The 13,467-nt window shown below is 37.7% G+C and overlaps 1 protein-coding gene across 1 annotated transcript in view; it reads right to left on the reverse strand.

The window, feature by feature from the left end:
* klhdc3 (kelch domain containing 3) overlaps positions 1-9,406 on the reverse strand; it is a 32,211-nt gene extending 22,805 nt beyond the window's left edge. Inside the window, exons 1-7 of the mRNA XM_059359242.1 lie at positions 9,300-9,406; positions 6,593-6,834; positions 5,035-5,211; positions 4,680-4,795; positions 4,532-4,603; positions 2,836-3,049; positions 1,952-2,038 (exon numbers count right to left, since the gene is read on the reverse strand). Of these exons, the coding sequence (XP_059215225.1) occupies positions 1,952-2,038; positions 2,836-3,049; positions 4,532-4,603; positions 4,680-4,795; positions 5,035-5,211; positions 6,593-6,746 (820 nt within the window). The 5' untranslated portion in view covers positions 6,747-6,834; positions 9,300-9,406. The remainder of the gene's footprint in view (positions 1-1,951; positions 2,039-2,835; positions 3,050-4,531; positions 4,604-4,679; positions 4,796-5,034; positions 5,212-6,592; positions 6,835-9,299) is intronic.
* Positions 9,407-13,467: the final 4,061 nt, after the last annotated feature.

The following is a 13,467-nucleotide window of genomic DNA, read 5'->3' on the forward strand; positions in this document are numbered from 1 at the left end:
TTTGAACACCAAACTTAACATTTCAGAAATAGAAGCAAATCCTCTTTTGTGCTCTGCAGAAGTGTAATATGAGTGACGATGTCAAAGCTCTCTCAGTTGTTCCATATAAGGATGAAATGGTTAGTCTCACACTCTCAGAGGCAACAGCATCATTGCATCTCTATAGCAACAGGCCATTCAGTCTTTGTTGAATAATTAGGACTATAATTGAGGTGCTGCCATCTAGTGGGCTGCAAAACACAGGTTTAATGGTTTATAGCATGTTTCCCAGTGAAAGACTCTCCAGCTGGACACAACAGATAATACCAAGTACTTCATCTATAAATACCCTATGATGAGCGATAGACTGGAGAGGTTAAAGATCAGTAGGGCTTAGCTAAATGCTATGATACATATTCTGTATATGCCCCACTTTTGTGGCCAGATTAATGCACCTTCATATTATCCACCTTAGTGTTTTATTAGTCCATATCAAATAGGATTGAATGCTACGCTATAGTGCACATTGGTCCCACAACACTTTTCTCCTGCAATGACTATTCACCAAACAGCAGGGAGAAAATGGGCTACAGTCCAAGTAGATTTTTCATCACTAATGCACTAGGCTTCAAGCTGCTGTCAGGTGCTATATTAAAAACATTACAAAGATCATTCATTTCATAATACAAAAGTAATCATAATACAGAGGTCATCAATGAATAGTTCTTTTTTAACCCATTGAAGCCTGGAAAGCGGATACGTTGTTTTGTAGTATTTGTATAAGCTCTCAAATACCTTTTTGAATTTCATTTCTATCTGCTACAGAGGCTGAAAAATCTATTATTTAGTAGAAGAGTTGACACTTTTTTTCCCAGAATTTTTCCAGAATTTCCAGAAAATTAGAGGCTTATTTTAAAATCGCCCAGCGATTTTTCAGGCCTCAATGGGTTAACACCATATAAGACACTATATTGTAGCGTGATATTATTGGCCCATATCGGCCGATCATAGATATACATATTGGTATCTATCGGTATCAGCATATATGTTGACAAATACACACTGATATGACAACTTCTTTTACGCAACATCTAATGCAGAAAACAATGCTTGAGGTGATTTAGAAATGCCCTCAACACATAGTTTGTCTTGCAGAGCCCTGGGCAAATAAAATGTTCTTACTCTATCACGTAAAGAAGGCTGAAAAGTGACAGCAAACAGGCAGGAAGGTTTGTGACTCCTTCTCCAAAGATGGGGATGTAGTTGACAATGTAATACAATGTAAAATACCATAAAATAATGTTAAATATTCTTTAAGGAAGGTATTTGTTTAAGAGAGCTGCCTTCCCAGTACCTTTGCACAGACATATTGGTGCAAAATCAGTGTGCTCCAGCTCAAAAATGGATTCAATCAGCCACCAAAAATCTATGAGGCCCTACTATATTATTGATGAATATACTCAAGATGTACTGTGTATGACAACAGCTATGACAATGCTTTGTTTGCACCAAGAGCACAATGTTTCTTTTGGAAAACATTTAAACTGACTTGAGAATCAATCGGGCATATTTGTAAGAGCAGACAAAGACTGTGGAAAACTGAATCACTGACAGTTTTTCATCTGCATGTTTCCGTTACAAAGACGGGGCATTTGTGTTTCACACGCAGCATAGTGAAAAGGGAGCAGCCAGCTACTATCACAAGACTGACAATAATGCAGTGAGGGAGGAGAGGATTGTCTACATGACTCTCTACAGAAGAAGGAGCAGTAAAGTGGGTCAACAGGAGTTAGCACTTCCAGTGCTGCATTTTCTCTACAGAGGTAAACAGTCTTCAATGCAGGTAGATCCAGAAAACAAAATTACTAAGCAGTAAGCAAAGAAATGCTACCAGGAATTACACAATCAACAACAGGGGTTTACAACATCATAGCAAGCTTCCTCAATCTAACATAAATAAATGTTGAATCACCTGGATTGAATTTCCAGAGGTCGTTGAAATGCCGGTCCAGACGGGCATTGTATCCTCCAAATATATACAGCTCCCCATTATAGGAAACTAGTAGGAAACACAGTAAGGACAACACGTACAGGTCAATGACATTTGCACAGGAAATGGAACCATGTGAATCAGTTAAATTAGCTGGATTTGTTTAATCAATATGGGCTAAAAAATGCAACCTTCTACTAAATAATAAAAATGAACAATACTGCCACTACTCTCACTACACAAACAATGACAAACAAAGGAAGCTTGTGAATGAAACAGAGAAAGGTCACACTGGAAAATGACTTTTGTACATAAATGAATCCTCACAGGACAAAAATGTGAAATTTAGACCACGAGTCCAACTTCTTCCTCTTAAAAACATCAGAAAATCCAAAATAAGAGATAAATTATTATTGACAGATCATTCACATGGCTCAGTTTAAAGGATGAGACATGGCCTAAAAACAGAAATAATTCCCATGTGGAGCTGTCATAATTCTCATCTGTTCATGTATTATGGGTTGAATCCTTATCAAGGGGAAAGAATAAAAGTATTTTAGGGTACTGCTTTCCGAAAATACAGCATTGTTGTGTGTGTGTGTGTGTGTGTGTGTGTGTGTGTGTGTGTGTGTGTGTGTGTGTGTGTGTGATTTGAACAGTTAAAATGAAACAATATGAGAAGTTAAGGGGGGAAATCGTCTTTGATGTAACTGATAACAACTCATAGACATGTGGAACATGATCTGGGTTACAAAGCCTGTTAGTTATCTTTAACAATATGTTGTATTTTATAAACTCATCCTGTGTTGCTGATGTAAAATCTTAAAGTAGTCAAGCTGAGTAGTGTGTGTGTGTGTGTGTCCTACAGGCTGAGTGACTCCTGCGTCCCTCTGGCGATGGCTGTGTCGAAGGGGTGCTCAGCCAGCAGTTGGTCTCTGTGTCGAACACTTTGATCTTGTTGCAGTAGATCTCATTGTTGGAGTGGAAGGGACCGAATCGGTCTGCCCGCCCTCCAAACACAAACATCTTTGTCCCGATGATGGTGGCTGAGTGGAAGTCCCTCCAGCGTGCCGGAGTGCCCTGTGAAGAGAAGACCAGCAGATGAAGCTGTGACCGTACACTTTTACACTCTAGATTTAGCCTACATATTTACTGTACTTTTGCATATGCTGACCTACATCTCATAAACTAGCTTTATTTCAAATCCCTCCAATGTTTAGTCAATGCTCATAACCCTGGGTATAGAGCTTCATCTTCACATTGGCAAAGTTGAGTCCTTCAATACAACTTTAGGGCAACAGTGCCATCTAGTGGACAAAGTTAGTGACTTAAAAGCCCCTCGACAACCAAACAGCTTTTAAGGAAGCACCAGCCTTTAAAAAGTAATGTAGAGTAATAAGGACATTGCATAAAATTTAGTGGAAACCGATCTTCTTCTTAATCTCTGTGGTTACGAGAGAACTTTAAATAGAAAATATACAACCGTGAAATGTGATCTGTTTCCACTGAATAAACCTGACCTAACAAAGACAAGCCTCTACTCCATATGCATTTAGCTTGCCTATAGACATGGTAAAACCTTTCACATGCCTTCCTTTCCAGAATGTGCTGCCATTGTTTTCAACAAATGCTATGCAGGCCTGTAGGCTCTTTATCTGTTTTAAAAATAGAGCAGTTGGGAAAAAACACATTTTTGAATGGACAAGTCAGACATTTTCAAGGTACCTTTAGTAAAAAGTTTTTATCATCACATTGTTACTATTAATGCAATTGAGAAAAAAAATCTGATGGTTGCCCTCATGTTGGCGCAGTGCAAGAAGAAACGCCCCACTTTCATTTCAACAGATCATATCTAAACTGGCCAGTCTGTGTCTGATGTAGGACGCCAGAACACAACAAAGAAATATGATTACAGGATCGTTACAAATACAAATATATTTTAGGTTTACAGGACTGACTGTGTGTATTTAAAAAAAAAAAAAATCCAGTTTTAATAGTTACAATTAAGCATTTTCCAAACTTTGTTCAAGCCCTGAAACAGATTTTGAGAAAAAGCACAGCAGGTATTTCTGTTTTTCAAAAGGACTGCAAGGCTGAGAAAGTGCAGAAAAAAATGTATTACTCAGTCACATGAACAACTAAATCTGTAAGCACAAAACTGTTATGTCCTTGATGATTAAATGTTATCAGTTAGGGCAAAAACTAGAAACTGGTTGAGACTGGTGTCTATGTCTAAAATACACTTTACAAGGGTTAATCACATGAGCGGGTTGCATACAAACACAAATGGCATTTCCCAAAAGGGGAGTGTTTATAATCCTCTGCATAGCTTTTTGTACTTGGCCACCTACCAGGGAGCTGCATTACATTTCAGTGCCTTTGTATCCAGCCAATCTGACCACTGAGAGCTTGTGTAGCAGCACTGCCAACCCCAGTAATAACCAACGCTTTGTTGATTTCCAACAGTGTTTTTGATTGCAACTGAACATGCTGCCAGTCCATTCTGTCTTTGTGTTTCTTTAACAATAATTGAAGAACTAACAAGTGGTGGTTTTAACTCACTCTGGCATTAATTAACGACCAAACCATGGTGATGGTGTCCAGCTTGTGGATGTCATTTGAGAAGCAGTCAGCCTATAAAACAGGAGGAGATTAATATAATCATGTTTTGATGTAGCAAGTCCCACGGTGAAGAGTGATGAAGACTCACCAGCTGCTCATATCCTCCAAATATATACATTGCCTTCCCCAGGACGCAGGATGAGTGGCCATCCCTTGCTCCTGGAACAGTCCCCGAAATCTTGGGTGTGAACCATCTGTGGGTGTCTGTGAAGACATAGTAAGAGAGTAAGAACTCTTGCAAGAGACCAAACTTCTCATTTTACAGTGCTGACCTAACACTTAAGTCATGTGCAATGGAAAACCATCACACATACAAGCAGGTGTTACAGCACCCCGACGGAAAAACAGTTTTCTCTCCTTTTTGCAATTACAACTATCAACAGCTGCATCTCAGAGCCTCAAACTATCAGTTAATATTGTAAGTACAATGCCGGTCTACTTACTGACATCAAAGGCATAAAGCACATTGCAGGCCCCCTCTGTGTCATTACGCCCACCCCAGAGGTAGATAATATCATCCAGCAGCACAGCTGTGTGGCCATAACGCATATATGGCACTTCTCGGGCACGTTCCTGTCCTCCGGTCCTCACTGGAGGCAACTTCATCCAGCGCAAAGACACTGAAGTAAAAAAAAGAAAAGTATAATCATCAGTCGGTTAAAAAACAACTATTTTTTACATTTAGTTTTATGTTTGAGCGTGTTTTATAACTGAAAACTTTATAAATGCAGGAACATGTCAGATGTATTGTTCTAATTAAATATATTGACAATAAAAACTCAAGAAAAGCTGCAATGCCTAAGTAAATACACTACAATAACATACTATAGTACAATGATAACCTAATTTTCAGAAAACGATCAAAGATAAGGTTTTAAAGGAATAAAAAATGATTAATATAAAGGTAAGTACTGGCATTTCGTCAACCTCTACAGCTATTTGAAATACCAGTGTTTCTTATAGCCTTCTGTATAGTATGACAATATGACATAGTTTGAAAAATCTGGATGAAATCCAAACCACTTCTTTTCCAGTTCACTTTAAAGTTATTCTGAGAGGCTCAAACAGAAGGTGAAAATTAAAATGTCTGGAAAAAAAAGGGAAGCAAAAGGAAAGAAACCAAAGGATTTTAAAAGACAGCAAGCTCTGCTGTAAAATAGACATCAAAGAGAAGGAACACAAAGCAAGTGACAAGATAAAATACTCAAACAATAGCTACGGTGGTCCCGTTTCCATTTCAATCAGCCTAAGGCAGCTTTATCAAGGTTTTGGTTTGGTGCCACAGATCTTTTCACGGTAAAGTAATGGCAGGTAGGCTCAAGCTACTTTAGGAAGTTGTAAAACACTAAAGCAGGTGGCTGACCACACAGAGCGAAAAAACGAATATAATATGGGTTACAAGGAAGAAATGGGAGCAGTTTTAGAAAAGTTAGAGCACCACATTTGAAGAAAACAGCTGTGAGATAACGGAAAAACAACTAACAAACAAAATTTCACTAACCGCAATGGAAAGCCTGAGTTTTAATTGCCAGCTGTGATGAGTTACCGTTAAAGTGGTGAAGGTTCAACAAACTCTGAAACACTGATCCTGGCGACATTTTTGAAAGACAAATATTTTCCTGCTTCATTGCAAATAAAAAAATAGGGCATTAACAGGATAATGCCTTTTCACCTACTTTTAAAAAGTAACCAACAGCAGATAAGTATGAATGTATACTGAGGTACCAGTGAGGCTGTGATGTAAAATTCATACACTTTTCATTAACAAGTAAGAGTGCTCTCAAAACTTGCAAAACTGATTCTATTTTTTTGGTTTATTGATGTAGTTTTTTTCCAGGTCATAAAATTGCAAAGGGATGAACAACCAAGTTCCTACAATACATGTGCACACTATAAAGAAAAAAAGCTGAAAAAGGGGATTTTTTTTTTTTAAGAATTCATGTCTAAATTCAAACCAATACCACCAATGGGAATATGTATATGCATTAATTTAGCACCTACCTGAATTGAAGACATGCACATCAATCTGACGGAGTGTCTCGTAGTCCTCTCCGGAGCAGTAGCCTCCAAAGGAGTACACCTTGTGCCCCACTGCCACAGCAGCATGGTTGACTCTCCGTGGCCCTCCTTCTAGGTGCACCGACCAGCGCAACATTCCACGCGCAAGCACCTCTGTGACTGTGAGTCCTTAGACCATCACTTTGTCACCTGCTTGGATCCCATCAAGCCAACACCATTGAAACCTGTGACCACAACAACAAGAAGAGGAGTTGCACTCTGCTTAGGAGATCAGTGGGGCAAACTAGGAGGGGCAATCGAGGAGAACACCAAGGGCAACCGTTTGTCCTCTTGGGGTAAGGGTTGCTCGGTGGCTCTTGTGTTGCTGACAGGCTCGCAAGCGCCAGTATTATCTAAGCTGGGAGGGTATTTTAAGAAGTGATTAGACCTACACCTACCACTCCTCTTTTTCTTTCTATGCACCCTCAACCCTGTAACCTCCCCCTGCACAACAAAGGTTTTAAAAATAGAATCATATATGCACCCCTTTGGGCTATACCATATCAATATTACAACAAAATAACTTCAGTAATCTTACTGAGGTCCTAGGTTACTTAGAGTTTCTAATCTATAGAAAAGAGAATAAGAATGAAACTGTAATTTGGCCATCTGGGCATTTGGGATTGCATCATTGGATAGTCGTGCAACTCAAAAGTGTTTGATGAAAACTAATGACATCAACAGAAGGCATCTTTAAAAAGGTCTGCAGTTCAACGGCAGCTCATAATTCAACAGTACTTCCAGAGACAGTTTCCAAAACAAAACTCATTATTAAAATTATTATTCACTCACTACCTTTATGTCTTGCAGAGAGCAAGTGAAGCCATCTCTTGCTAAACCTTATGTGCCTCTGCTTATTCTGTCTCAATGACTCACTTACTCACTGACCTCCAACCTTTGTTACTCTTAAAAATAACCCCCCAGAAGACCAATCACCATAGCATAGGGAACAGCCCAGGCCAAATCTGGCCAACAGGGTAGTTAGTTGTAACTTTATTAGAGTAATGGTTTGAAATTGTTTTGAGGCCGACTGTGAAAGCTGTCATGTAAACTCTAGACCCCACATGGTGTTCTCTAGATGCAAATACAGTTACAACATGAGGTCAACATTCCCTCATTTTTGCTGCAGTAAACCGGTTTCCTGTACTCTTCCTGCATGCACTGAAAAGCAATTTCGCAGTCCTCGACCTTGTCACGTAGACTTTGAAAAGAGGCTCATGTTTTTGAGGGCTGAGCCGGGTTGATAACAGTGTATTCACCCTTGTAGCCCACTGAACAGAATATTGTTGATATCAGATGACTAGCCATGGTAACTTGACCACAGCAGCTCTGTAGAAGGTAGCACTAGGTTAACATACAGGAAAATCAATATATACTACTACACAGGTCTCTGTTATCCAAGTATATTGTGGATGCACAGATAGTTGGTTGATAAAGCGAATTTCGACCCGGTGACATTGAGCTCTAACTCCATGGAGTCTGGGGCTATTTTGTCCATTTTTGAATCCTTTTCATCCTGCCTGTGAAAAAAATGTTTAAATGCCATGTTGGTATATTTTTTTTCAGCACAACCTCACCTATATGACCTAATAATAATTGTTTTTTTATTCTGATTTACTGGATCAACATTTTGAACCAGAAAGAAACAAAGAAAAACCAACATAAATGTGATCTTGTGATTGTGTGTGATCCTGTCATACAAATCTGGCTTTTATTCTAGTGTGTCTCTATTTTATTTGTGTCTTCTTTAGTGTTACAATTTTGGTAATTTTGTGTATTTTTAGTCATTTTGTGTCTCTTTTGGTCATTTTGTGTCTTTTGTTGTCCATTTTGTGTCTTTTTTAGTCATTTTGTGCATCTTTTAGTCATTTTGTGCATCTTTTAGTCATTTAGTGTCTCTTTTTGGTCATTTTGTGTCTTTTTTAGTCCTTTAGTCCAACATAAAATGTGATTTTGAATCTTTTTTTAACTTTCAAAACACTATCGTGCTCATTAAAAAAATGTAACTGTTGCAAATGTGAACAAAGGTTGAAAATATAGCAAATAAGAGGGTTACATCCAGTTCTATCATTTTATAAAAAATATATTTGACCTTGTCTCCAGTTTTACTTGGTATATCATCATCAAACTGAAACTGGCCTCATGGAGTTTACAGCCAGAACTTTAGAGGTAAATGTACAGTAGGGCTCCACGCTGCTTTGTGTTTACGTCTGGATGTGATGAAGAAGTCATGCTTTGGAGCTTTTGGAGACTCCAGAGGGTTAACACGGTTACAGTTTAGTCAACGCCTCACACACTAGCTAGTCGACGTTAGCTTTAAGACAACACACACACACACACATACACACCTGTGAGCGACAGCGACTGGCCGCCAGAGTCGCTTGTCTGACAACATCAACAACAACAACAACAACAACAACAATAATAGTGTCCCTGTATCCAGCCCTTTCATGACCAAGGAGTAAAAGCTACACTAGCTAGGCTAGAGCTAATATGCAGTAGCTACCTATTTTAGCTGTTAGCTAGCTAACGTGAACTGAATAAAAACGGCTGGTAAAGAGTTAAGCGGCGCTTATTTCCAGCCTTGGCAGAGTTACGAACTGGCAAGCTAACAGGCAATAACACAAGCAGATTAATGCAATGTATCTACCTTCAGTGGTCGAGTCGGTTGTGGTTAAGTGGTGCTAACAGGAGCAGAGCTAACCACTGAGAGCCCTACCGCTACCGACACACTCCCTCGTGACGTGTTGGGAGGAGAAGCGTCCGCCAGCGCCCCCTGTCGGCTGCGTCCGTCCTGGCGGAAAAACCCGAAATACAGGTTGTGTTTGCACATTTTTCACTTAGGGGGAAAATATTACCCAAGTCTGTGTTCGCCTACTTGTTTTCAAGCTGCGTGGCCGGATCAGCTTGTTTGTTAGGGGGCTTTGATGTGAAATGCACTTTCTGTTCTGAAAATACTGAAACTGTCACTCATTTATTTTGGTACTGCCCCTTTGTCCAAGGTCTTTGGATTGAGATTTGTAACTTTATTGCAAGAAATGTTTATAAAGATTTTAAGTTGTTTTGGAGGGATGTACTATTTGGGCTCTTTGACAAAAAATAAAGAAAAACTCAACGAAATATTTATTATAAACCTGATCATACTGATGGCGAAATTTCATATTCATAAATGCAAATTTGCTAGAAGAAAACCATCTTTTGTTGCCTTTCACCATGAGCTCAGGCAGTACATCGCCTCTATTAAATTGTCCAATAACCAAAAAGCTATCAAAACAGTTGATATTTGTGAACTATTAAATATATTATTGTAAGCCCTTCCCCCCGGCGTAGATTATACATGTGAAATTCTTTTGTAATGAATTGTATATTTTTGATGTTTGTGAAACAAAGTTATAATAAAAAAATAAAAAATAAAAAAAAAATCTTGTTAGGGGGCTTTAGCTTTTGTAAACTCGTTGTCTCCTAATTTCCACAGAGTGCAGGGCAAGGTTATTATAGTTAACGAAAACTAACGAAATAACGAAAACTAGAATTGAAAAAACATTTTCGTTAACTGAAATAAAAATAAAAACTAGAGTTTTTAAAAAAACGATAACTAACTGAAACTGTTTTGCTTGGTTACAAAACTAACTAAAACTAACTAAAATTATAGTGGAAATGTCCTTAGTTTTCGTTTTTGTCAACTTTTTTCATTCATAATTCAGTGTTTCTATTTGAACATGCAACACATGGTGAATATGTTTACTGAGACTGGGATGTTTACACTAGAACCTAAATACAAAACAGTTAATAACCTTATTGGGGCTGAGATGATAAACCAAAGGAAATAAAGGCAAAATTTATTATGACCACTTTGAATCTGGCACCCAACATATAGCCCATTATAAAAAAAAACTAAAACTAACACTAAAACTAATAAAAACTAAACTAAAACTAAGCATTTTCAAAAAATAAAAACTAAACTAAAACTAGAAAACTCACTCTTAAAACTAACTAAAACTAACTGAATTTGAAAACAAAAATTCACAACAAAACTAAAACTAAAACTAATGAAAAATCCAAAACTATTATAACCTTGGTGCAGGGCAAACAGCTTCATTATAAGCCCAGGTATTCAGACACCAGCCTGCGGTGCAATAGCCCAGCTCTAACTGGCCCCAGGTATACCATGTGTCAGTTAGTCTGAGCTTCTCTGATTTAACACAGAATAATGTACCATGTGAGTATAATATGAGCTGAAACTAATTAAGGTTTTATTACCATGTTCTGGCACATGACCTCAAGACAAGACAGGGCGCACAGATTAGCTAATAAAGCAGCACACTTTTTAATTAAAATTGCACTGTAGTGGTTCAAATCCCCTATCAATTTTTAATAGCTGCTTTAAAAGAAAAAGCACAGGTGTTAATAATAAAATATACATACGATGATGACTGGATTTAATTTAGATGCTTTGATTTTGGGGCCCTGGTATTGAAAATGATAGCTCACATTGTCAAGACACTGGAAGATGGAGTCACTGTTAATATCATTAGTTATACATGTACCTGCTTTACCTATTACATTTATTTGTCTGCTGATGAAATAGCCTGAAAAAAAGAACATTATATATAACGTTCATACGTTTTATTTTATTTTTGTTTTAATTGTTAAAACTTTATATTTTTTACTTGTTTATTTGCTAATACATGCTATATTTTTAGTTTATACTGCTGTTTACTATTTATTCTTTTTTGCTATCCACTTTGATGCTATAATTCTTGAAATTTCCCCATTGTGGGACTAATAAAGGAAATCTTAATCTTATACCAGGGACTTTCCAGGGGCCTTGGGAATCCCATATTTCGGAGGTCATAAAAAATAATAAAATAGAAAAGAATGAGGGAGATCTGCTTATTTTTCATGACTTTCTTCTTAAGGATTTATTTTTTAGGTTAAATTGCTTATAACTCACATCCACAATATGGCCCTAATCTGTGATCACAAGTCAAAAAGGTTGGCAACCACTGTTTCACCACTGTAATAATTTCTGTCTCACACACATAATAATATAATTACAGCAGTAGATGGCGCTGTCACACACATTTTGAATTGTTCATGAGGTCAGTAGGCTGTCACAGACCCAAACATTGACTCCTGCCCAAATGTCTTTAAGGTTATAATCTCTACCCTGGTATTATTGGTCAGATAATGTGACCAGATGATCCACTTGGTCAGGTTGAGGTGCACTCTGGCAGATAATAATTGGATACTGTGTGCTGCCTGCTTGCATACCTTCCACTTAAAAGGACTTTCATAGCATGGTCAGTTACCAAGCAGCATCTCTAGAGATCGAAGCTTATCTGGTGCAAGGCCAGTGTATTTAACTAACAACTTCAGTTTATTTCAGTGTCAGATTGCGGTCAGATTGGGTTGTTCTTAGGTATGAATTTATGTTTGATATAAAGAAAAGTCCTCCATCTTGTAAGCACTACTTCCAGCTCAATGCTGTCAATAAATAAGAATGTGCTCTTGGGCAGCTTGCCTGGGTTGGAGAACAAAATGGCCTTCATCTGAGCTAATCCTTCTGTAGCTGTGATCCAGGTGATGGGGCCAAGGATAAATGTGAACAACTCTGGTGGAACTACAGTATGTGAAGCATATCACATATAGTACATTTGACTGGAGCTAGTTTCACACGTCTAGACTGTAAATGTGACACATCATGCAACTTCATTTTTCAACGTATTGGATTACAAAGGGGTGGGTTTAGTGTGATCAACCAGGTTCCAAATGGTCAGGCTGAAGTGAAAGTAGAGCCCTGTAAAAGGATTATGGCACTGAGGAGCCATGTTACAGCTGCCATGGATCTGCCCGTATCACTGCCCAGGTCTGGTCCACTTAGGAGGGGCTTTGATTGATTCATTGTGTGTAAGCATTCCAGCACCATGCCAGCTGCATGTCAGGCACAATGGTGAGATTGTGCCTGGGGCTGACCAAACGACAGCTGCTCAGGGCTGCCCCTTGGAGCTCTGATAGGTGATTACAGCCCACAGACAGACTCACTCAAAAACAGGTTACAGTACACTGTGGGTGCAGTAATAATTATAATAATAATAATAATTATAATAATGATAATAATTAAACAATATAATGATAATAATAATAATTATTATTATAATGATAATAATGATAATGATAATAATTAAACAATATAATGATAATAATGATAATAATAATAATAATAATAATAGCAGTAATAAAAATATAGCAAAAATGGAAAAAGGACATAGAGGCAATATAAAAACAGGGACAGAATACTGTAACTATGTAAAAAAAAAAAAAAAAGGTGAAAACACACTTGATAATAAAAGTTAAAAAAAGAAATAAAAATAAGAAAATAGAATACATAGAATGCATAACATAGATAATATGTATGAATGTTTTATATGAATATATAACATAAACTTGATAATAATAGTAAAAATAGGTTAAAGACTGAAGACTTTGGCGCACATTGCGAATAATGCCAAAACACAAGGTTTACACTGGTATGCATTTCTGTACAGACAATTTAGATGATATTTATTGTGCACACATGGTGATGAAAATTATGTTTTGCAAATTTTGTACCACTTCCTGTGTCCACTACATGGCACTACAGAACACTCACTAAATATACATCATGTTGCTGTACATCAAGTGTAAATAACACCATGTAAAATGTATGTACATCACATGATCATGAACATAAGGCCTACATCCTGTTGTCAGTAGGTGGCGCTATGACTGTGGTACAATATGGGCATTAAAAAGGCTTCAGGCATGAACAATAGACA

The sequence above is a fragment of the Centropristis striata genome, chromosome 20 (genome assembly GCF_030273125.1).
Source record: "Centropristis striata isolate RG_2023a ecotype Rhode Island chromosome 20, C.striata_1.0, whole genome shotgun sequence".
In the NCBI taxonomy this organism is placed as follows: domain Eukaryota; kingdom Metazoa; phylum Chordata; class Actinopteri; order Perciformes; family Serranidae; genus Centropristis; species Centropristis striata.